General features: G+C 41.7%; 1 protein-coding gene across 1 annotated transcript in view; it reads right to left on the bottom strand.

Annotated features, from left to right (window-relative positions):
- The window catches only part of PGM5 (phosphoglucomutase 5), a 192,933-nt gene that overhangs the window by 66,532 nt on the left and 101,080 nt on the right, over positions 1 to 25,321 (bottom strand). The window contains exon 7 of the mRNA XM_082612658.1: positions 8,545 to 8,660. Within this exon, the coding sequence (XP_082468784.1) occupies positions 8,545 to 8,660 (116 nt within the window). The remainder of the gene's footprint in view (positions 1 to 8,544; positions 8,661 to 25,321) is intronic.

Raw genomic sequence — 25,321 nt, 5'->3', positions numbered from 1 at the left:
TCAACAGCACTCCTGTGAACCTAATCCTGAGTTAGGATGTACATAGTTCATGTGTGAAATACAGATGAAGAAGTAGGTATGGAACTTGAAAGTGTTATAGACTGTTTAACTGTTAGGGAAAATAAAATGTCCATTCATAAAGCAACCAGAGAGTAAGTCAGTAATATAAACCATAAGACAATAGAGCAGAGAATGTCTCTGCTAAAGGCTGTAAGAAGATCTTTATATACAAAAGATCACTAAAGCTGGAACCTAGCCGCTAATGAACACGGCTATTTACAGGTAATTGTCAGCAGCCTCCACTCCCCCCCAGGAAATAAATGTTAATAAAATGAATTATAAATACTTAACAGGATTTAAATTTTTTAATCTGTTCATTAACACAGGTCTTGGGAATGAATTTTCCTAGAAGCACCTTGCTCGCTATTAATTTGTGCTAATAATGATGTGATAATTGAAAGTACCAAAAGTTTATTTCAAAATTTTATATAATTCCAATTTTAATATCATTCATAAAATCCTTCCTCACCGCCTTCCAACTGGTCTATATTTATGTGGTTTTGTTTTTATGAATTCTCCCAAGTCTTGGGATACCCTAATGCCCAGATTTCCAGAAATACAACCACTCAAGAATGATAAAAATATAACTACTAACAATGTAAAGAAGAAATACCAAAATGGAAATTCTTTGTTTCTTCCTCCCTTTTTTCCTTCCATCCATCTTTCCAGCCTTCCTCCCTTCCTCCCTCCCTCCCTTCCTTCCTTCCTCCCTTCCTTCCTCCCTTCCTTCCTTCCTTCCTTCCTTCTATCCTTCCATCCAACCCACAATCAGTCAAAGCCTATCATATATATAAGAAATAGAGCTGAGCAAGAGAGACATGGCGCCTGTCCTCAGGGCATTTACGGTTGCATGGCAAGCAGAGGGATCCAGAAAAATCTCAAAAGACTGGAAAGATACACGAGATTTCCTGTGAATGAAACACCTACATACTCTGGGCCTCTTCCTTTTGTGTTAGAGACTGGAGAGATATAAAAATAGCCAATGTCAAGAGCACCAGACTGTACTCCAGAGTTCACAGTGAAAAAAGTTGGTGTGATAATGAGGGACAAGCCATGTTGGTGCCAGGAGACCTGGATTCAATTCCAAATTTCCAGAAAGAGATGGATGTATACAAAAGGCTTAGCAATGCCCCCAGCACATACTAAGTGCTCATTTAAAAAGATAATTGTCATTATTGTGAAGAACTCAACAGAGAGCACTTTCTTGGAAAGAGAAAACATTGTTGTATTGCCTGATTTTATCTGGCAAATTTGTATGGCTATTGACATTAACTTTTAAAAAATACATAACAAAAGTAATAGTAATACTCAAGATGGTGGTCAGCTTGGAGGTCTTCCAGGCATTCACAAACAGAGCAATTCTTTATGTTACCTGTAAAGGGACAAGCTTTGGCGTGATAATTCAAACACTCCCCAGATGGTATGACTTCTTACAAAACTGATGACAATGATGGCAACCAATAGAGCATCATCAACAAATTGCCCCCAAACCTCAAAGTTTTTGGTTTTTTAGCTCTTAGTTTTAGTATTTTAGTACATCCCCTTTTGTGTATGGGAACAAGTCCAGATTCCTTCCAATTTGGAACTTGAGAAAGTTAGCCAGAATGCCATTTAGATGAACAGTTTTCTTCTGTTTAAGGATTTGTAAAATGTTCTTTCTCTCAGAAAAGAGTTTTCCAAAGCCCTTCCCAGGAAGTGGATGAATATCTGGTTCTAGCACAAGAGATGATTTGGCTTCTGAAATGACCTTGGTTCTTTGACAGAGCAATAAATATAGGCTTCCTATTGTCCAGGACCTGCACCTTTCCACAGGAGAGAAGCCTGAACACTGATCCTATCACCAGCTTGTTACCTTGGAAAGTTCTGGGAGCTCAAGATGGCGGCTGATTTTCCCCTGAGGGAAATTTCCACTCAGGGTATATCCTTCTTCTCTTGGGCAAAAAGCTTGGCATTCCTGAGCCTGAGGCAGATCCATATTTTCAAGGTTTCTTGGCACTAAACTATGCTTACTAGTTGGTACACAGCTCCATGCCCCAGGGGCACTGAAAAAGGCCTCCACTAGAGAAAGCTTTGATAAGTTTTCGAAGTGTCTCCCTAGTCTCAGGTCTAAAATCTTTCCATCTCTCTGCTTTCTCCTTCCTTAATTAGCCCACTTGATTTTGAGAACTATATCCCAAGGTAGATGGGGAGCTCCTGTGATCAGATGACTTTTACAGGCTGGAATTGTGAGGGGTCAGAGGGACCATGCGGCTTGTCTGTAGGTGGCAGGTGAGGGTCTTGAATGTAATCATCAGCCTCACATTCCAGGCCTCTAGACTTCCTGAGCCAAACTTGGTGTGGCATCTCAGACACACTCTTTCTACCATTCCTGATGAAAAACAAATACTGGTTTTCACTAGAGCAACGTTTCCTACTCCTGACTGCACATCAGAATTACATGAGGATACTTACTTAAAATGCAGACTCTCAGGCTCCACCTTGCCAGGGATTCCAAGCAAGGGTAGGATAGAAAATCTATATTTTTAGCAAGCTTCCCAGGTGATTCTTACACATTCAGCTCAGTGCCTCTCCAAGAACTGGCATTAATAAGGAACAGCATGAATCCACTTTTTCCTTCCAAGACTGAGTGGTCCAGTTCCTCAGGCCTTCTAATAGTCATTCACTGTCGGGTGCTGGAGAGATGGAATTAGCCATTGCTTTCATCGGAAAGACTGATCAGCACAGTGGAAAGCAGCATACACCGTAGGGCAGGAGACCTGTCTTTTAGTCCAACTGTAATTTAATTCAAGTGGAGGCCTTTTCCAGGCTCTGGGGCCCTGGGTGAGTCACTTAACTACTTGGGTTCAGGAGCTTCATCTGGCAAATCAGGCCAATGTCACCAGAACTTGAAGAATGGTGGGGGTGGGCAATACCTTTAGAGCTCTACACATTGAAAAATCTCTTGTGCTCCTTGAAAGGAAAATGGCAAGCAAATATAACAGTGAGAGGCTTTTAAAAGTCCCTTCTAGTGCAGGCTACACGTTGCAATCAGCATAACAGTCTGAAAGCAAAGCTTGCTGGAAAGTGGCTGCAAGCAGACCTCCCCCCTGTGAAGACCATGGTTTCCTACTTCCAGTTGAGTCAAGTCTTAACGTCTAAGCTAGGCAGGCAAAGGGCTTCAGAAATGAGCCCCTCCCCACTGGTATTTCCAAGACTGTTTCTTGGGACTCCCTTCTCTACCCTACGCTATATGTCAGAGGTTAGTGAACTACAGCCCATGGGCCAAATTTGGACTTAGGCCTATTTTTGTAAGTAAACTTTTATTGGCACACAGCCATACTCATTTATGTACTGTCTATGGCTGCTTTTGTGTTACAATTACTGAGTTGAGTAACTGTGGAAGAGACCGTACATAGCCTCTCAGTTCACAAAGCCTAAAATATTTACTATCTGGCCCTTTACAGAAAAAGTTTGCCAACCCCTGATATAGACCAGTCTTTTTCAGTCTTTTGGCCATGACCCACAATAAATACATTTTACTGTGAGATCTAGCAAACACGTAGATACCTGTGCACATATTTACATACAAATATTTCTCAAAATAACATTTACCTTTCCTAAATACAATGCATTCTGATAGTTTCTAGCCTATTATATTTTCTTAAAAAGCTGTTCACAACTATACCAACCTCATGACCCCAAATTAGTTTTGATTCATATTTGGAAAATACTTCTCTAGACAAACTGAACAGCTGGCTACTTACAACACATGGCCCCTAGTCTCCCACTTCTATTCCTCTCTTGACATTGCTGCCCCCATCTGACAAGGCTCTGTCCTTTCATCTTTATGTGTGCAAATCCTTCCCATTCTTTAAGAACTACCCAAATTCCATCTCTTCCAGGAAGTCTGCTTTGAGCCTCCAGTTCCAAACCACTTTCTCCTTTTCTCATCTCCCAAAGCACCTTTTCTATTCCTCTATTGTGGAACTTTAAAGTTTCTGCTTTGTAGAAAACTCACCTGTGCATCTTTCTAACTATGTACCCTAAAGATCTTGAATTTCTTAAGGGTATGGTCTTTTTTGTATTCTACATACCATCCAATACAGAGCCTTGTACTCTGTAAGTACTGAATAAATGTTTATTAAATTGAAGTCAGCAAACATTTGTTATTAATGGTATAATATGGTTTATACATATAATATTATTATTATTATTATTATTATTTTGCGGTACGTGGGCCTCTCACTGCTGTGGCCTCTCCCGCCGTGGAGCACAGCCTCCAGACGCGCAGGCCCAGTGGCCAAGGCTCACGGGCCCAGCTGCTCCGCAGCATGTGGGATCTACCCAGACCGGGGCACGAACCCATGTCCCCTGCATCAGCAGGCGGACTCTCAACCACTGCGCCACTAGGGAAGCCCCATACATATAATATTTTATCCTTTAATTTTAAAGACTATAAATTTATGGTCTACTGTAAGCACTCAACAAATGTTTATAAAGACAGAGAGAGAGAGAGAGAGAGAGAGAGAGAGAGATAACCTGGACTTATCAGTTTCCATTCCAGTTGCTAGATTTGTGTTATTTTAATAACCAGCAGGCAGAATTATTATATACAATATACAATCCCTGATTTTTTTTTTTTTTTTTTTTTTGCGGTACACGGTCCTCTCACTATTGTGACTTCTCCCGTTGCGGAGCACAGGCTCCGGACGCGCAGGCTCAGTGGCCATGGCTCACGGGCCCAGCCGCTCCGCGGCATGTGGGATCCTCCTGGACCGGGGCACGAACCCGCGTCCCCTGCATCGGCAGGCGGACTCTCAACCACTGCGCCACCAGGGAAGCCCCAATCCCTGATTTTTTGAGTCACAGTCACTGGTTTAGACACACAGAACACCAAAAAGGATACACAGAACACCTATTTTTAGGGCCTCAGCAGAGAAAAAGTATAACAGTTTCAACTATCCCAAGCAGACCTGCCATCCATAAGTTCTGAGATCAAACAGTAGTAATTGAGAGAGCTTGATATGATCTCTCTTTTTCCAAGGAGAAAAAGGTGCCTGCCAACCCTTCTGCACCATCAATGCTATTAGCGTCTAGCTGATTTTGGTAAAAGGAGAAAATTTCCCAGGAGAAAATTCCTTCAGGAACCCTGACATAGCCTGAAATGCTGTCATTATGACTAATTAGAGTGGTTTTACTGCAATCTGTTTAAGCATGACCAAATAAGACTTATTCTTAGGAATTCAAGGATGGTTTGGTATCAGCAAATCAATCATACTTCATTACATTAACATAATAAAGGAGAAAAAACATTAATATATCACTTGATTCTGAAAGGGCACCTTCCATCAGCCATTTATAATATGATTCTAAGAAATATTAGAATAGGAAACAAAACTACATAAGCATGATAGGGATTTTACCAATATTAAAAAGAAATCATCAAAATAGATGGTAAAATACTGAATTGATTTCCATTAAAATCATGAACTATCACAATTGTTATTTAATATTATTTTGAAGATTGCAGCTAGTACCATAAGAATATGAAATAAAAGGTCTAAATATTAGAAAACACAAAAAATCTTTAGTCATAAATTATAGGACTGTATACCTAAAAATGTAGACCTTTTAGAAAAGAAAATGTCATAATTAATGATAGAATCTGTTAAGGTGGCTGTGAACCAGAGAAAAGGCATATTAATCAATAGCTTTTCTTTATCTGTTATATGTTTATATGCTATGTAAACAAATTAGAAAGGAAAATGAAGATATTAACATTAAAATCAAAGCTGTTGGGCTTCCCTGGTGGCGCAGTGGTTGAGAGTCCGCCTGCCAATGCAGGGGACACGGGTTCGTGCCCCGGTCCGGGAGGATCCCACATGCCGTGGAGCAGCTGGGCCCGTGAGCCATGGCCGCTGGGCCTGCATGTCCGGAGCCTGTGCTCCGCAACGGGAGAGGCCACAGCAGTGAGAGGCCCGCATACCGCAAAGAAAAAAAAAAAATCAAAGCTGTTAAAAGCTCTATAGGACATATGACCCAGTTTCTTCAATGAATAAATTAGAAAGAGAAAACGTAGAGGGGAGAAATGCAGATTAAAAGAGACTTAAGAGATATCAATGAGTTATGATGTAAGATCTTTTAGATCCTAATTGTAAAAATTTATCAAGGAGGGGAATGTTGAGAATAGGAGAAATTATTAAGAAATTACTTTTGGAGTTCCACTTCTGCACTTCTGTTTAGGATGTGGAAATCAATAAGAGAATGTCACTTCCATCCCAGTAATAAGAAAAGGCCAGGAAACTACAGCATAACTTAAAAAAAAAAAAAAAAAAATCTGAGGTCACAGGAAATAAAGTGAATTCCAAAGAGTCTCAAGGCAAGACAGGACACAAACCATCTCACCTTTAGCAGAGCACAGGAGAAAGAGGATGCTTCCATACAAGTGAATAATAAGAAGTCACATAAGAGTTTTAAACATTCTTAAAGGCCAAGTATAGCCTATTATGATAGTTTTAAATTGCTTGGAGTCCCAGATATGAAGGGCACATTCCAAGTTATTTCCCATAGGCTCCCCTGGGTACTCACAAGAAAGACTGGAAAAAGAGAGAGAGAGACTTGGTGGTGCTGACATGCAGGAAATGATCAAGTCCTGCCAAGAGATAAGCCTGAAACCCTTCTAGTTACCCAAACATTTCTTTCATAGGAAACAAAAGCCTTAAGCTCCTGGATGAATGAGCTTCAAACCTTCTCATCCCTAGGATCCAGGCAGAGGTCCACTGCTTCTGAAATAGGGGTTGAAGTAAAAACTCTCTGTCCCTGGACAAAGAGTAGGAAACAATGGGCCCAGAATCCTACACCAATACTAAACAGACACCTGCTGCCACAAGAAAAGGGTCAAGTACCTAATAATAGAGGTCTATTTTGTCTCACAGACATGCAGTAACTGCTGAAACCTGTGAATGCAACAGAAACGCTGAAAAATCTCCTCCATCTCCCCATCATCATTTTCAGTACATAGTAAAAATATCCCACTACCAGAAGAATTTGAAACCTGTGATACATTGATATACTAAAGATTATAACAGAAACAATAAAATCCAAACCCAGCTCAACTCCTGACTATATTTAATGTAACCTTGCACACTAATGCCCTGAGAGAAGAAGAGGTATGCCCATTTCTGTGTATAAATATTATTTACCTGAGTCTCTACTGTTCTTATATACATACAGTCCAGCATTCAACGAAAAATTATGACATGCAAAAATCAAGAAAGAGTAAATCATTGCTGTATCAAGAGACAAAGCAATCAACAGAAAGAACTAGAGTTAGAAAATAACCAGTTATTGGAACTATCAGACAGAAGGTTTATAGTAACTATGCTTAATATGTTAAATGATCTAATGGAAAAGATAAACAACAGACATAAACAGATCAGGAATTTCATCAAAGAGATGAAAATTATTTAAAAAGAGTCAAAGAGAAATACTAGAAATAAAAACTACAGTATCAGAGATGAAGAAATCCTTCACTGGGCTCAGCAAAAGACTGGACACAGCTCAGGAAAGAATTCATGATATGCCAATAGAGATTATCTTGACTGAAACACAAAAACAATAAAGAGTAAACAAAACCAAATAGTGCATGTAAGAGCTCTGAGACAACACATGGTCACAAATTATCTAACATTATGTAATTTGAGTCTCAGAGGAGAGGAGAGAATAAGGAAAGAGAGATATTAGAAGAGATAATGGCAGAGAATTTTCTAAAATTAATGAAAAACAACAAACAACAGATCCAAGAGTCCCAAAGAACCCTAAGCAGGGTTAAAAAAAAAATACATGTACCTATACATATTATTAAACTGTTAAAAACAAAAGATAAAAAGAAAATGTTGAAGCCAGCCAGAGGTGGAAAGTAGGCGAAATTTAAATACAGAGCAATGGTGGTAAGAATTAGAGCCAACTTCTTGGAAACTATGCAAGCCAGAAGACAATGGTGTGACATCTTAAAATAGTGAAAGAAGAAATTATTTTTTAGCATTTTAGGTGAGAAAATTGTACTATGGTTTTATATATATATATATTATATATATATATATATATGGTTTTTTTTTCCCCTCAGTAACCCTTATACTTAAAGATTCACACTAAGGAATGCTTCACAATAATCAGAGGGGAGGGCTCCTCTTGTGGATGAAGGTAGAGATAAAGTAAGATTGACCAGGAGTTGATGATGGTTGAAACTATGTGATGAACACATGGGAATTTGATATATTTCCTCTCTCTCTCTCTCTCTCTCTCTCTAAAAAGAAGAAGAAATGGGCAGAAGACGTGAAGGTGTCATAGCACATATCCCACTAGGTTTCTCTGATTTTTTTTTTTTTTTTTTGCCTCTAACTCTTTCGCCAGCCTTTGATTCACAGTGGACTGACAGGTCCCCAAACTAGGGTCACAGGGTCCTGCAGCCACCCTCTCCAGTAACACCAACCCAATAAAGCCTACCAGTGCCAAAGCTCTCTTCTCCACACAGAGAGCACCGGCCTGAGTCCATCAAATTTGAGAAGAATCTCCATCCAGCTGGGGTCTCATACACAGGGACCTTCATTGATTTGGCCACTCTGAAAAATGAAATTCGAGGCAACAGTTAATTCATATTTCTCCTTTCCTTTTTTTTTCCTCAGCACATAAGGAAGTCTTTAAGATCTGTTAATGCCATAACTAGATTTTAGAACATCCTGAACAACGTGGACAGTTTTCAAGATGGCAAGCCATTAGGTAGAGAATGATAAATAGCCTATTCCAATGGTACTCAATTTTGCTTTCCCATAATATAGAAGATGTTCAGTTAATGTACAGCATATTCTCACATTTATGTTTCACTTCTATATATATTCCTTTATCTTGGTGGTAAGATCCCAGTTGGGGAATCTCGGAATCTAAATTAAGGTGGTATTTGGGTGCAAACGCTTTGGAATATTGTTTGACAGTATCTACTAAAGATGAATATACACATATCCTATGAACCAGCAATTCAACTCCTAGAAATTAATACTAACGATGTAGTAGACACTGTGGTGCACTGCTCAGCTTCACCTCCAACACGCACACGCACACACACACATTTTAGGACTTTTAGGACTGGAACACTCTACCAGCTTCTAGGAATGTTGATGGCTTCTAGGAATGGTGACAGCTCACAGATGTGGCCCCCACCCTCTGCTAAAGAGAGATGTCTCACTCAAAATCATGCTCCCTTCCTTGGGTCAATCCACATCCAATGCCTGGCAAATGAGAGATATATAAAGGTCTAGGCTTCTTGCCCCTATTTGGCACAACTCTGTAGGGCCCTTTCAGCTCCAACTTCTCCGTCTGATCCTCCTTCCTCACTCCTCCATAGGTATTGCTCTTGAAGGAAACTTTGATCTTGATGGCAGAAAGGAATAAAGTTCCTGCAAGTGAATCTCTCTCAGAGCTGCTTCCTGGGGAACCCAGCATGTGACATTACTCAACAGAGTATGTACACAAGATTTTTTTTTAAATGATCATAGAATCACAATTGGTAATAACTGAAACAAAAGTCCATCAAAGTAGAAGGGACAAATGATTTGCAATATATAATGCAATAGCATAAGTTTCATTGAACAAACTAGTGCTACATGCAACAACTTGAATGAATCTCACAGACATAATATCACGTGAAAGAAACCAGTATCAAAGGAATATACACTATACAGTTCCATTTAGATAAAATTAAAAAACAGCTAAAACTAAGCTCTAATGTCAAAATTCAGGCTCAGAGGACCCAGAAGGTCAAGTATTTTGTTCAAGATCTCACAGAGATAAGAGGCAAAGCTAGATTCTGGACCCAAGTCTGCTTAATTTCTGTCCATGTTCCATTCCACTACACCATGCTGTCTCCCCAAATGTTTTAGTGCTTCAAGACATATACAGACCTCAAAGGTGGCTGGGGAATGAGCTGCCGCCACAGACACTGGCCTGAAGAGTTTCATCAGCCCCACATGGAAGCAACCCAAAGAGAAAAACATCAAATGCCTGCCACCAGCAAGGTTTAGTCCTTTGATGACTGTACGTGCAGAAGGTGACCATGGAGAGGAACCAGTGAGGGCATCTCGGTGAAGAAGAGGAAGAAAAATACACAAAGGACAAAGGACACGATGTAACAGTGATTTCTTTAGGTTTGTTTTGTGACCACCTAGAAGAAAAAATATCTAGAACTCTTGCCAGAGGAACATAACACTTCTCCTTCCATTGAACCCAAATGTAATTAATGTGCTCACAATCTTGAAAAAACTGTGTGCCAAGTCTCTTTCAAGTTTGCTTTGAGGGACTTCCCTGGTGGCACAGTGGTTAAGAATCCACCTGCCAATGCAGGGGACATGGGTTCCATCCCTGGTCCGGGAAGATCCCACAAGCCGTGGAGCAACTAAGCCCGTGTGTCACAACTACGGAGCCTGCGCTCTAGAGCCCACGAGCCACAACTACTGAGCCCGTGTGCTGCAGCTACTGAAGCCCGCACACCTAGAGCCCACAGAGCCCACAACAAGAGAAGCCACTGCAATGAGAAGCCCATGCACCGCAACAAAGAGTAGCCCCCGCTTGCTGCAACTAAAGAAAGCCCGTGCGCAACAATGAAGACCCAACGCAGCCAGTAAATGAGTAAATAAATAAAGGTTCAACTGAAAAAAAATATGTCTTAAAAAAAAAGTTTGCTTTGAAAACAAGCACCTTTTGGATGCTTGGGTGTTACATCAAAGGTTCTCTTTTCCTCAGTAGTCTAAGAAAGGTATACAATCATGTTTACATCCTGGCAGGAATAATGAAATAAATCCTCTCCAAACTGGAGGGCAAAGGTAAGCTTTCACAGCCATTAATTTATGGTCAGAAGCTCAAGGAAGGAGAAATCATTCACATAGAAGCCTTCTAGGGCAGTGCATAATAAAGCCGGGGTCAAAATTAATTTAGCTAAAATGAATGCATAAGATTACAAAATAGAATATGCAACATGGGGCAGAGGTGAGGGTAAGAGAGAGGCTAGAGGGTGTGGGGATATATATTCTCTGGTCAAAACATTCTTGTTGGTTCAAAGCCAAGTTGGCAGAACTGAAAGGAGGGGAGAGGATTTCCCCAGCTCCACCCTTCTCAGCTGATCACTGTCAGGAGGTCATCAGGCTGAAGGCTGAGGCTGGATTTTAAAAGACCGGATACTTTTATAACTATGAGCCACATTTGCAGCTGTACAAGCTAAGATAACAACATGGGTAATTCAATTCCCGGATCCTGAGCATGAGTTGATGTGTCCTAGAGTCAGAAAGGAATGCCCCTCCCTTCTCCTTCTACTGAACTTGGGATCCATCCCAACCACAGCATTCAGCAGATACCAGGCTCCAGACTGGTTTTTGGCAGGAGGCCCCAGTGGAGTCACTGGTACAAAAGCTAAAAATGAAGCTGCTCATGCTGAGGGTCTGCACCCCTCTCCTTGACTACCACCACCATGTGCCAGAGACAAACAAAACTCACTTTCTAGGAAAGACCAGCATATGAAGGAAAAGAAAGAAAATGAATCTGGGCCACAATTTTCCTGCAAATGGGACTGAGCCTTGGTAGCCAAAACAAAACAAAACAAAAAAAACCATGGTGGGCTTCCCTGGTGGAGCAGTGGTTGAGAGTCCGCCTGCCGATGCAGGGGACACGGGTTCGTGCCCCGGTCAGGGAAGATCCCACATGCCACGGAGCCGCTGGGCCCGTGAGCCATGGCCGCTGAGCCTGCGCGTCCGGAGCCTGTGCTCCACAACGGGAGAGGCCACAACAGTGAGAGGCCCGCGTACCACAAAAAAAAAAAAAAAAAAAAAAAAAAGGTGGATATAAGCTTCTTAGTGTGGATTTTAAAACCTCTAAAAATGTGGCTTCAGGTTGGAAATAGCCTCAACCTATTTTGCCAATACTTTCTCCCATGATACTCCCCATATGCTCCTAAAAACTGAACCATCTCTTATTTTCTAAATATGCTCTTGCATTTTTGTTGTTGTTTTTTACGAGTCCTTCTTTATGCTTTTCATATTACCTGGATTAATCCTCCTTTCCAATCTCTCTCAAAATAACGGCAATTTTCGTCATTTTTTATTTGGCTGTTTTCTCGCAAGGTAAAAGAGAGTCATTAGTAACCGTTGGTATTCCAGTAGAATATTGCCACATACAATGATGTGGCAATAGGTTTTTGCTTCAAAACCTATCTTAAATGCCTTGCCATCACGAATCCTGTGGCAAAGCCTGCTAGTGGTCAACAAAAGTATCTTTTCCTGGACACACAGCTGGACTACAATTCCCAACCTCCCACGAGGTTCACTGTGGCCACGTGCTGAGTTCTAGCCAATGGAACTCCAGTGGAGACAATGCACACGCTTTTCAAATCTGGTTATTAAAATTCCCCATCCTCCACGTTCTTTCTCCTTCTGCCAGTCTAATGTGGACAAACCCAGCAATCCTAGAAGCCACATGTTGAAGATGGTGGACCTACAAGTTGGAAGGATCTGGATCTCTGAATCACCATTTGGAGCAGAATCAGTCACCAATCAAGAACACTTGTTTTTAACTTCTAATGACTGAGAAATAACCTCTTGCCATGTTTGAGCCATTGTACACTTTGGGATTAGTTCTGTAGCACCAGCTCCATTATCGTAACAAATACAATTCTTTTTTCATTGCCGTTATCAATCCAAAGTAACCCTTCCTGCCCTAGGCTTCCTCTCTTGGTAGGGGGTTTTTATGTTCACATTGTCATTGTATATGTTGTTACCTTCTTAACACTCTCCTTTCACACACAGATACCACCACTACAACCACCAGTGTGTTAGTTCTTTGAGGGCAGGGGCTGCATCTTATATACTTTTATAGCTCTTCAATGTCTAGGATAACATAATACCTTGTCAGACTTGCCCTCAATAAATTCTGTATGATTTCAGTTGACTAATATCTATTATTTAAGGAGTATTGTTGAATAGCAAGGGGAAAAGTATCTCTATTTTATGGTCTTTTCTCATTGTAGGTTCCTTATATTATATTAAGAAATAATGAAGTAATTTCTGCGTGTTTTATTTAAATTAGTCATTTTGAGCAAAGAGAATTTCTCCAGGTATTAATTGGTGGGGCTATCAGGATAAGACAAAGGCATTTCTTGAAAATAAAGATTTTACAGAATGAGGGCAGTGCATATATGAGTCAAAAGTCTGAGAAGCAGAAGGACAAATTATTTCTATTTTACCGGTCTGGTGGTCGCCTTACCCTCATGTGCTCAAACAAGATAACAGGTACAAAAGCATCCTGAAATCTCCCTAAAAGCTCACTACATGTAGAGGTGCTAGCACACTCACCTTTGCACCTCCCGCATCCAGCGCCGTGCATGCCCACAGTAGGTATTAAAATATATATTAACTTAATTATACAGTACTACATCATTGTATGTGGCAATATTCTACTGGAATACCAACGGTTACTAATGACTCTCTTTTACCTTGCGAGAAAACAGCCAAATAAAAAATGACGAATTATATCAAGTACATGAGGTAGCGTCAGCTACTCTTGGAATTCTACTTTAAGAAAGTTCCAATAGATTTTAAAAGGAAAAGATCCAGGTCGCTCTTCCTTCAATTTATCTTCAAACATCCACTTTCTTAAGAGCTGAGCACACCTCTTGGTTCTATTTTCTACATACTGAACTCTCAGCCCCTTTTTAAAAAGCCTCCATCTAGGGATTCCCTGGTGGCGCAGTGGTTGAGAGTCTGCCTGCCGATGGAGATGACACGGGTTCATGCCCCAGTCTGGGAAGATCCCACATACCGCAGAGCGGCTAGGCCCGTGAGCCATGGCCGCTGAGCCTGTGCGTCCGGAGCCTGTGCTCCGCAACGGGAGAGGCCACAACAGTGAGAGGCCCACGTATCCCCCACCAAAAAAAAAAGCCTCCATCTACATAGATTAGGAGATATCTGCATCACATATATCCAACAAAAGACTTATACGTAGTTTATATGTAAAAACTCCTACAAATCAATAAAAAAGGCAGATATCCTTTAAAACATGGGCAAAAATCTTGATTAGGCACTTTACGAAAGAGGATATTCACAACCCACAAAATGAAAAGACAACCTATGGAATGGGAAAAAATATTTGCAAACCCTATATCCAATAAGGGGTTGATATCCAAAATATATAAGGAATGCTTACAACTCAATACCAAGAAAACAAACAATCTAATTTTTTTTAATGGTTAAAGGGTCTAAATAGGAAAATAAATTTTTCTGAAGAAGACACACAAATGACCAAGAGATACGTGAAAAGATGCTCAACATCACCCATCATCAGAGAAGTGCAAATCAAAACCACAATGAGATATCACCTCACACCTATTACTGGGGTTTTAGCCAACCTGAGAGAATGGCTATTATCAAAAAGACAAGAGATAAGAGAGCCAGTGTGGATGTGCAGAAAAGGGAACACTTGTGCAGTGTTGGTGGGAATGTACACTGGTACAGTCACTGTGGAAAATAATATGGAGGTCCTCTCCTCAAAAAATTAAAAAAGAACTATCATATGATCCAGTAATCACACTTCTAGATATTTATCCAAAGGAAATGAAAACAGGATCTCGAAAGGATATCTGTACTCCTATGTTCATTGCATCATTATACACAATAGCCAAGATACAGAAACAACCTACATGTCCAATGACAGATAAATGGATAAAGAAGATGTGGTATATAAATACAATGAATATTACTCAGCCATAAAAAAAGAAGGAAATTCTGCTATTTGCAACAACATGAATGAAACTGGAGGGCATTCTGCTAAGTGAAATAAGCCAGAGAGAGAAAACCAAATACTGTAAGGTATCACTTAAATGTGGAGTCTAAAAAAAAAATAAAGCTGAAGTCATAGAAATGAAGAGTAGATTGGTGGTTGCCAGGGACTGGGGTGGGGAGGTGGAATGGGGAGATGGTGGTCAAAGGGTACAAATCTCCATTTATAAAATAAACAAGTTCTAAAGATGTCTGTATGTGTATAACTGAGTCACTTTGCTGTACAGCAGAGATTGGCACAGCATTGTAAATCAACTATTCTTCAATAAAATATTAAAAGATAAATAAGTTCTGAAGATCTAATGTACAGCACGGTGACTATAGTTATTAACATGTACTGTGTACTTGAAATTTGCTGAAAGCAGAATTCTCACTAAAAAAACTATGTGAGGTGATGAATGAGTTAATTAACTTGATTGTGATAATCATTTCACAATGTTTATCAGTATCAAATCATCACATTGTATATTTTAAATATATTATAGTTTTATCTGTCAATTATATCTCAATAAAGCTGGAAAAAATAACCAAAAGAGCTAGTCATTGGTGACAGAAGTCAGGATAGAGGTTATCTCTGGGGAGGAGCGGGAGGTAGTGATTGGAATGGGGATCGAGGGAGCTTCAGGAATGCTGTTCTGTTTCTTGATCTACAATGGTAGTTACATGGGTGTGTGCACTTTGTAAAAAGTCCTTGAGCTACGCATGAGATGTGCCTTGTTAAATATACATTACGCTTCATTTAACATTATTTACTTATTTTTAAATAGACCTTTACTGGAGTATAATTGCTTCACAATACTGTGTTAGTTTCTGTTGCACAACAAAGCGAAACAGCCACATGCATACACATGTCCACATATTTCCTACCTCTTGATCCTCCCTCCCACCCTCCCTATCCCACCCCTCTAGGTGGTCACAAAGCACCTAGCTGATCTCCCTGTGCTATGGGGCTGCTTCCCACCAGCTATCTATTTTATACTCGGTAGTGTATATATGTCGATGTTATTACTACTCTCACTTCGCCCCAGCTTCGCCCTCCCACGCCATGTCCTCAAGTCCATTCTCTATATCTACCTCTTTATTCCTGCCCTGCAACTAGGTTCATCAGTACCTTTTTTTTTTTTTAAGATTCCATATATATGCATTAGCATACAGTATTTGTTTTTCTCTTTCTGACTTACTTCACTCTGTATGATAGACTCTAGGTCCATCCACCTCACTACAAATAACTCAATTTCGTTTCTTTTTATGGCTGAGTAATATTCCATTGTATATATGTGCCACATCTTCTTTATCCATTCACCTGTCAATGGACATTTAGGTTGGTTCTATGTCCTGGCTATTGTCAATAGTTCTGCAATGAACTTTGTGGTACATGTCTCTTTTTGAATTATGGTTTTCTCAGGGTATATGCCCAGTACTGGGATTGCTGGGTCATATGGTAGTTCTATTTGTAGTTTTTTAAGGAACCTCCATACTGTTTTCCATAGTGGTTGTATAAGTTTACATTCCCACCAACAGTGCAGGAGGGTTCCCTTTTCACCACACCCTTTCCAGCATTTATTGTTTCTAGATTTTTTGATGATGGCCATTCTGACCAGTGTGAGATGATATCTCACTGTAGTTTTGATTTGCACTTCTCTAATAATTAGTGATGCTGAGCATCTTTTCATGTGCCTCTTGGCCATCTATGTCTTCCTTGGTGAAATGTCTATTTAGGTCTTCTGCCCATTTTTTAACTGGATTGTTTCTTTTTTTGATATCAAGCTCCATAAGCTGTTTTATTTAAAAGAAAAAACCCCTGTAGTATTTATGGCTGAGTACATGTTTAAATTAGCCTTATTTACATCATCCCAAGAAATAAACTACTGAAGATGGAGTTTAATAGCATTCTGGACATGCTGGTTAAGGTCTGGTAGACATGGAACAAAACTGCCTGCAAGTTTGTCCCCTAGTATTTTCACATGGATGAGTTCACTCCCAGATCCCTTCTTTGATATCTGGCACTGCTGGCTGGAGCTGCTCTGAGGTAAAAGGCTTACGTGAGTTTGCACTTTAAATGCATTTCTAAGGTGGCCTACTCAGCTCACCAATAAGAATCAAGCAGAGTTCGACTAGGCCTTGTTTTCTAATACCGATCTCAAAGTTCACTCTTTCCTCATCCTTTGAATGGAGCAACTCACACTTTCAGGTAAAATAAATATAAAACATGAGGCTGTCACAATAAGATGACCACAAAAGTTTTTCAACCATATATATAAATATTAATATACGTCAACTTTAGCAGCAAGCTGCTTGTTCCTGGGGCCTGTAGTATCTCAGCCTGGTCTGAACCTCAAAACTCACATACTAAGTAACACCTCCCTTGCCTGTCTTATCAGGGAAGTCTTAAGGATCAAATGAGATGGTATAAAAAGAAAAGAAAGTGCTCTAACAACTGTGAAATGTCCTACGGTATTACAACACTATTACTGTTCTGGGTATTGGAACTTTCACTTAATCCAAAGGGAGATGGACATATCATTTAAAGAATAGTTATAAAAAAAAAAAGCAAAACATAACTGTATGTTTCATGCTCCCTAAAAAATTCTAGATTTGGGGCAATTGTAAAACAAACAAAGGTGGACCCCAAACCCAGGGGCTTTTGCTGCTTTATCTAAAAGCTTCTGTACTTTCATTTTAGGTAAGTGTTACAGAGGAAAATAGGATCCTTCCCAATTAGATTTTAACTTTTGTTAGGAAACATAAGGCAGGCATATTTCTGAGGATGTTCACTTAAAAGAAAAAAATTTGGCTTTGGACTTGGACCAAAGATCCAAGAGAAAAATACGTAAAATTGAAAGAATCACAGGTTCGCTCTCTTAAGCTAGCAAATACTCGGGAACCCTATGTCTGGGAATCAACAAGTGTCTATGTTTACCATCTTGATGCTTGAGAACTTTGATGTAAATTGTTCCTGGTTCTAATTATTTTCAAAGAAGAAAAACTGTTGAGGGGCTAGGGCTGGCAAATATTAAGCCCCAAGTGTTCCAGTTAAGCTGAGAGGTAAAGAGAAGACTGACTGTCAGTTGTCCTTCAGATTCCCATGAGATTGCTTCCTGAAGAGCAAAAAGTGAAGCATCTTCTTGTCTTTTTGTTTTGCTTTGAATTTTAAAGTATGTTGACACCTTACTGAAGCTTTTTTAAAAGCCTATATAATACCCTTGGAAGATTTAGAATCAATTCCTTTATAACTATAGACAAAAAGTAGTAAATACTAACTGATGTGACAGCTCTATAACCCAGGAGATAAAACATCTCACTAAACCAAGCTTCTCTTTCTTAAAACCTTCTGTGTTTCCTCTTCTGGATTCAATCAGCATCTTTTCCTGGATGGTATTAAAAAATCTTACTGCTCTTATGTCATAAAACAGGAGAAATGGGACACCTGGGCATGGAACATTAAATAAATATACAGCGGCTGTAAAATGATACTCGTTTTAAAGGAAGAACAAAACCCAGAGAAAAGAAGTATTTGTATAATGCTGCATCACCATTCTATGGGTAATACCATGAGCAGAGGTAAACATTAAAATATCATGTCATTATCAGTTTTCTCAAAGATCTGTGGCTTAATGTATGACCCAGTTCGCTGTTTCCTGGGAACTCAGGTCAAGTCATCAGGCAGCCATCCCTAAATGGGCTCTGAGAAAATGAGCATTTATCAAGGGACACAGAAGCACCCACCCCAACTGAAAGATATCACATATTCAAGGCTGCACTTACCCTTCCAGGATGTGCATCCTTACTCAGGATTGGGTTTAATTTTGCTGATAAGTATAAAGAAAGCTCATGCCACATTAATTTATCTTTTTAAAAAGTTTTGATTTAGTAAGACATAGTTATGTGGAAAGAAACGATTGGAGAAGTTGATGTCCTTTTGTGGGAAATGATGTTTACAGCACAAGGTAAAGCTGAGTGGACAGGAAAGGGAGGCAGACGTGCACTGCCGTGGAATCAAGTCCAAACACCTTTGCGTGGACGAGAGGATGGACTCTGAATTCTGACTGCCTGAGTCCCCACCCAGCTCCACCCCTTCTTGGCTGAGTGACCTTGGCCAAGTTACTTAAACTCAATAAGCCCAGCTCTTTCACCTGTGAAATGTAATAACACTGAATATCCTTATTCAGGGAGGACTAAATGGGGTGATCCTTGGGAAGCCCCAAACATTCAGAGAAGTGCACGGCCAGCAGCAACAGCTGTCAGCATTGTTACCTCTCCAGCTGCTGCTTCCTGCATTTCCCTCTATCCTCCTGCCAGAGCACACTGCTATTTTGGTAGAGCCTCCTTAAAGCACCATGCAGCTTCAGATCCTGGCACACATAATTCACATAGATGGGGATACTCTTCATATCAGTTAGAGTCCCAACAGGAATAGATGACACAGTCAAACTGAGTAATTTGAGGAGAGTTTAACACAGGTGCTGGGCTTTCCCGGTGGCGCAGTGGTTAAGAGTCCACATGCCAATGCAGGGGACACAGGTTCGATCCCTGGTTCAGGAAGATCCCACATGCCGCAGAGCAACGAAGCCCATGCGCCACAACTACTGAGCCTGCGCTCTAGAGTCCGCAATCCACAACTACTGAGCCCACACGCTGCAACTACCGAAGCCCATGCACCTAGAGCCCGTGCTCCGCAACAAGAGAAGCCACTGCAATGAGAAGCCCGCACACCGCAACCAAGAGTAGCCCCCGCTCGCCGCAACTAGAGAAAGCCCGTGTGCAGCAACGAAGACCCAACACAGCCAAAAATAAATAAATTTAAAAAACCAAAACAACAAAACACAGGTGCTATTTACGCAGGTGTGGGCAGTGGAGAAGGGGAGCACAATGGACAGTACAGTACCCCAGGGCAAGTAACATCAGGGCGAGCATTACCCCACCCCCAGACTCATTCCTGGAACCGGAGACAGAGCTGGGTGGAGAGGGCTGCCTGGCGGGAGCCATGACCTTCAGAGGAGACACGCTGCCAGCCCATAGAGACCCATCAAGGAGAGAAATCAATTCCTGACCCCATTCTACTCCAGCTGCCTGGCATCTGTAGTGCCCCCAATTGTCCAAACCCAACTGAAATCAGGAGGGAAGATGAGCCAGTTGATACAGTCCATAGAGGTCAGCCTGTGGGACAGAGTGTAGGGAGAGAGTGGAGAGGCATCCCGGGGCAAATGGAAGACACCCAGCACTCTTTTCATCCAGCCCCCTACACTCAGGCTATTTCGACTATCCAGGTCAATGTGTCCAGTCCCTTCTTTGTGCTGCCACAGGAAACCCTACCAATGACACACTCAGCACAGGTTATTGCATTAGATGTTGGGACAGCTGACTGCCTCTCATCTGTGAGCCCCCGGAGGGCAAGGGCTCTGACTGGCACAGAGCAAGTACTTAATGACATTTGTTAATTCCATTGTGGGCTCTATCGGAACACAGACTTCTCCTACATGGGTACAAACGTCATTTAGATTCCAGAACTAAGTCCTTCAAATACCAGAGGGAGCAAGTACATGAGACCGTTGAAAGCTCAGGATAAAATTAAGTTACGGTGGATGAACTTCCACGTGGAATTACTTACAAAGAGTTGGCTGAAAAGATTGATAACCTTACTTCTAAATAAGTATATGTTAGTTTACCAAGTCCACTGCTGTAAGTTTATTGTGAAAAGGTAGGAGATTATGGTAAAACTGGTCTCTTTTTACCTTTGCGGGATTTCTCAGAACTAAATGCTCATTTCACTGTAAAACTTTAAAGAGACGGGAGGGTGCATATTTCTCATGTTTATAAGTAGCACCTCGTGGGGCTGACGTTTCATGCAGCACATGCTGGAAAACACTGGTTAAGATAAACCAAGAAATATATCCCTTATATGACTATAGCAGGAGTGCGCTTCAAAGGACTTTACTCCCACGGAACACTTTTGAAGAGCAAGGCAGAAGGAACATGTCAAATAGTCTGGCGTCACATCAAGGATTCTCAGGAGGGCAGGGGACATGGGTTCGTGCCCAGGTCCGGGAAGATTCCACATGCTGCGGAGCGGCTGGGCCCGTGAGCCATGGCCGCTGAGCCTGTGCGTCGGAGCCTGTGCTCTGCAACAGGAGAGGCCACAGCAGTGAGAGGCCCGCATACCGCAAAAAAAAAAAAAAAAAGGATTCTCAGGAAGATGCCTTTCCCAAAGAGGCTTGAGAGACAAGTTAACTGGAAGGGCATCCCCGGGTGGAAGGGCATCCCTGGGAACCGGATACCCTCCTCCAGGTCCTGGGCTGCAGGAAGCTCTGGGCTCAACAGAGGGAGGCAGCCCAGGGGCAGGGCCAGTGAGGGTGATTGACAGCAGGGCTCTTAGCTATCTAAATCTGGTCCTGGGGTTCTGTCCCTAGGGAGGCGGTAGGGGAAGAGGAAGGAGATGGGGAAAGCAGCTGTTTGTATTCAGGGTGAACCATGCAGTGGGCTAGACTCTCTCTCAGAGGGCCAAGTGGTCTCTGGAGGATGGGGACCAAAATAGGTTGGTGAGAACACACAGTTCCTGAAATTAATTGAAGAAGTAGAGTCTCCGTGGGGAATCAGAATGCCTCTCAACTGTTCTTTCCCCCTTTTCAGAGACTGAGGCACAGAAATGTTTCTCTGTGTGGATCCATTCCATGTTTTCGGCTGATTGCTGGGCCTAATTGGGGACCCACAGAGGAGGGACAGGGTCAGCAGAGGACACGATGGCTTCTGGGCATTGAGAACCACGGCAGGGGCACAGTCTCCTGTGAGAGGAACAATTCTCTTCAGGTCAAGACACCACTTCCTACGGTGAAGGGGTGATACAGATGAGTGGAGAGGTAGGAGCACTGCCTTTTCCTTCGGCCCAGGCTGCAGCCCAAGCAGTGCCCTGGTGCTAAAGGTACTACATCATCTTTGAGACCCAATAATTTCCAGCTTTCAAGAAAGTGTGGTAGCACACTGCTTTTCTTAGAAGAGAGCACTTTAATGCCACCTGTGAAAACACTGTCATAATAAATATTTAACTGTAAGTGTCCTCAGTGGGAACATTGCCCCCTTGGAATGCGGGGCCCTTACACAATGCACAGTCTGTGCAACTGGATGCAGAAGCTCTCCATCAGTTTCACCTGCATGTAGCCAGAGCAGAAGCTACGGCTCTCAAGTCCCTTAAACATATTCCTGGTGTAGCAAGGGGTGGGTCACACCCTCCCCAATGGTCCTATGACTAAGGGTGGACCCTAAAGCCTTTTGCAGTCTTTGGACTGTTGAAGACACAGCTTTAAACAGCACATTTTCTTTTTCTCCAACCGTATGCCCTACCCAATAGCATCCAGAAGTGGTGAACTCTGTGAGTGTGCAAGTGTGGGTGAGGCCTCAACCCATATCATACCAACCATATTAAAATATATCGACATCTCACATAAAAACTGACTTCTTGCTTTAAAAGAATCTTGAAAGGATTTTTATAATTTTGTTTTTGAAATGAGGCTACAAGCCACTCAATTAACTATGGACAAGATTTCTCATCTGTCATGCACACTTGGGAATCCTTTCAAAATGAGAAAATACATACTACAAATTATTTTCAAGTGTTGACTATTTGGATACTAAATTTAATAATAAAGTGACAAAACGTTACATTTTTACATTAAACTAAGCAGTTACTCATGTCGATGTTGCAGTTTTCTTCATTTTGGAGTTAATACAGTTGACCCTTGGACAATACAGGGGTTAGGGCCACCTACCACCTGTGCAACTGAAAATCTGCATATAACTTTACAGTTGGGCCTCTGTATCCATGGTTCTGCACCTGCAGATTCTACTCATCTCAGATCATGTATTACTGTAGTAGGTATTTAGTGAAAGAAATCTGTATATAAGTGGACCCATTTAGTTGAAACCCGTGTTGCTCAAGGATCAACTGTAATTGTTTTCAGGTCTCTATTTTTAAGGCTATGAATATCAAAGGCCCTAGGCAAGAAGCTGAGGATGCCAATGACGGATAAAATGACCCAAGTGCATGTGGGCATGTGTGTGTGTGTGTGTGTGTGTGTGTGCTTGTGTGTGTGTGGACATGTGGGGGGGGCATGTGTATGCATGTGTATTGTGTGTTTGAGTGTGTCGGGGGGTGGGGGGGTGGGGGGGTGTGTGTTGGGGGCAAGGGAAATTGGTGTAACTCTTGTCAGAATCTTAGGTAGTTTCTTGCACAATAAGGTTTCGGGGAGAATGCTTCATCTTCTCCTTTACTTTATCCCCACCATATTCTGCATACACTATACTTATTTTCAGCAGGTCCTACAAATCTATTTCTGAACATTCCATCCCAGAATTCTCTCAGCCAGCTCCCATTTTCTCTGCCAATATCCAATGCAGTTAATAATGCCCATCTGGAAAGCCAGATATGGATGCATGCAACCCCAGCACACTAACCTGGCACTAGGCTACTGACTGAGTTTCTTGGAAAAATCTCAAGGCAATGCTCCAAAGGTTAGAAAGAAAATATGGTCATTCACTTGTAACAGACTTTCTAGCTGGATGAAATACGACAGTTGGGGTTTTTTCCCCTAGTGAAACCAAATGTGTATATTCAACTCAAATAAAAGTAGCAAAATGACTTCCTATGATGTAAACTTTTATAAACTTAGAGTAAGATGACATCTATGGGGTACCCAGATAGTGTTTTTTTTTTTTTTTTTTTTTTTTTTTTTTGCTGTACGCGGGCCTCTCACTGTTGTGGCCTCTCCCGTTGCGGAGCACAGGCTCCGGACGCACAGGCTCAGTGGCCATGGCTCACGGGCCCAGCCGCTCCGCGGCATATGGGATCCTCCCAGACCGGGGCACGAACCCGTATCCCCTGCATCGGCAGGCGGACTCTCAACCACTGCGCCACCAGGGAGGCCCCCAGATAGTGTTTTTAAAGGCCTCACCTGCCTCACCTGGCACACAGCTTGGATGAGTTTCCCTCTTTTGTCTAGCTGGTGGTGCTTAATCACTCAGTTTCACAGAAGAAGCCAGTGCTTCCCACACTTTCTTGATAATAACAATCATCTGGGGTACTTATTAAAGATAAAGATTGCTAGGCCCCTCCACAAGAATATCTTGAATTAGTAGGTCTTGGTGTCTATGCTTATAACAAGTAGTGTTTCTTATTTCTAGAAGATTCTTATTCTAGGAGGGTTTATAAAAAGCTGTGAGTGAAGACAAACTATATGCAAATGATGGTGATCAATTAAGCAATGCAACCATATATATATATACATGTATGTATATGTATATATAGACTTTGGGCAAGATAAAAACCTTTATTTACAAACATTCTATACTTTAAAAGATATATACAGAGTAAAGGATTTGGATTAAATATGACAAATATATATATGATATATATACATATATATATATATGTGTGTGTATTCAAAATGCTAATAACCAATTTTTTTTTTTTTTTTTTTTTTTTTTTTTTGCGGTACGCGAGCCTCTCACTGTTGTGGCCTCTCCAGTTGTGGAGCACAGGCTCCGGACGCGCAGGCTTAGCAGCCATGGCTCACGGGCCCAGGCGCTCTGCAGCATGTGGGATCTTCCCGGACCAGGGCACGAACCCGTGTCCCCTGCATTGGCAGGCGGACTCTCAACCACTGCTCCACCAGGGAAGTCCCTATAACCAAATTTTGATGTACATATTGCCCAATGTTTAAGAAGTCCTCAGAGGATATTATTCGATTGGGAGTCCAGACTCAGATTGGCACTGAACATCAGGGTTAGCCTAGATGTGAGTCTGTCTCAAAAGAATACAGAAGATGGCAATCAAACCCTGGCAGGCTGAGGTTCAGCTCTCGCCGCACCATGGCACTTTCCGCAAACGTGAGCAGGACAACCAGCCCCCTAGCCTGTAAGTACCGCACTGTCTTTGAAATCTGACAAGCCTGGGTTCAAAGTGCAGCTCTTACACTTTTCATCCTGTGACCCTCATAGGCCACTTACCCTCTTTTATTTGTGGTTCACATCCAAGAAACTGGAATAATAACAATACCTGCTGCTGAGAGGAGTGGGTTTACTTCGCTGCTCACTTCTCCTGTAGTGCTCTAGCAGCGGTCCCCAACCTTCCTGGCACCAGGGACCGGTTTTTTGGAAGACAATTTTTCCATGGACCAGGGGTGGGGTGATGGTTTTGGGGTGATTCAAGCTCATTATATTTATTGTGCACTTTATTGCTATTATTATAGAAATGCCTCAGATCATCAGGCATTAGACCCCGGAGGGTGGGGACCCCTGCTCTAGGGAGACTGGGCAGCAGAGTGAAGCAAGCTTGGGCTTCTTGGGTGGAGCAACCTGGGTTAAAATCCTGACTCCATCTTTCACTAACTTTTGTTGGTAAGTCGCTGCATTTCTGTGAG

Source organism: Mesoplodon mirus, assembly GCF_964341445.2.
Source record: "Mesoplodon mirus genome assembly, chromosome: 1".
NCBI classification, from domain to species: Eukaryota; Metazoa; Chordata; class Mammalia; order Artiodactyla; family Ziphiidae; genus Mesoplodon; species Mesoplodon mirus.
This window is presented reverse-complemented; position numbering and strand designations above follow the sequence as displayed.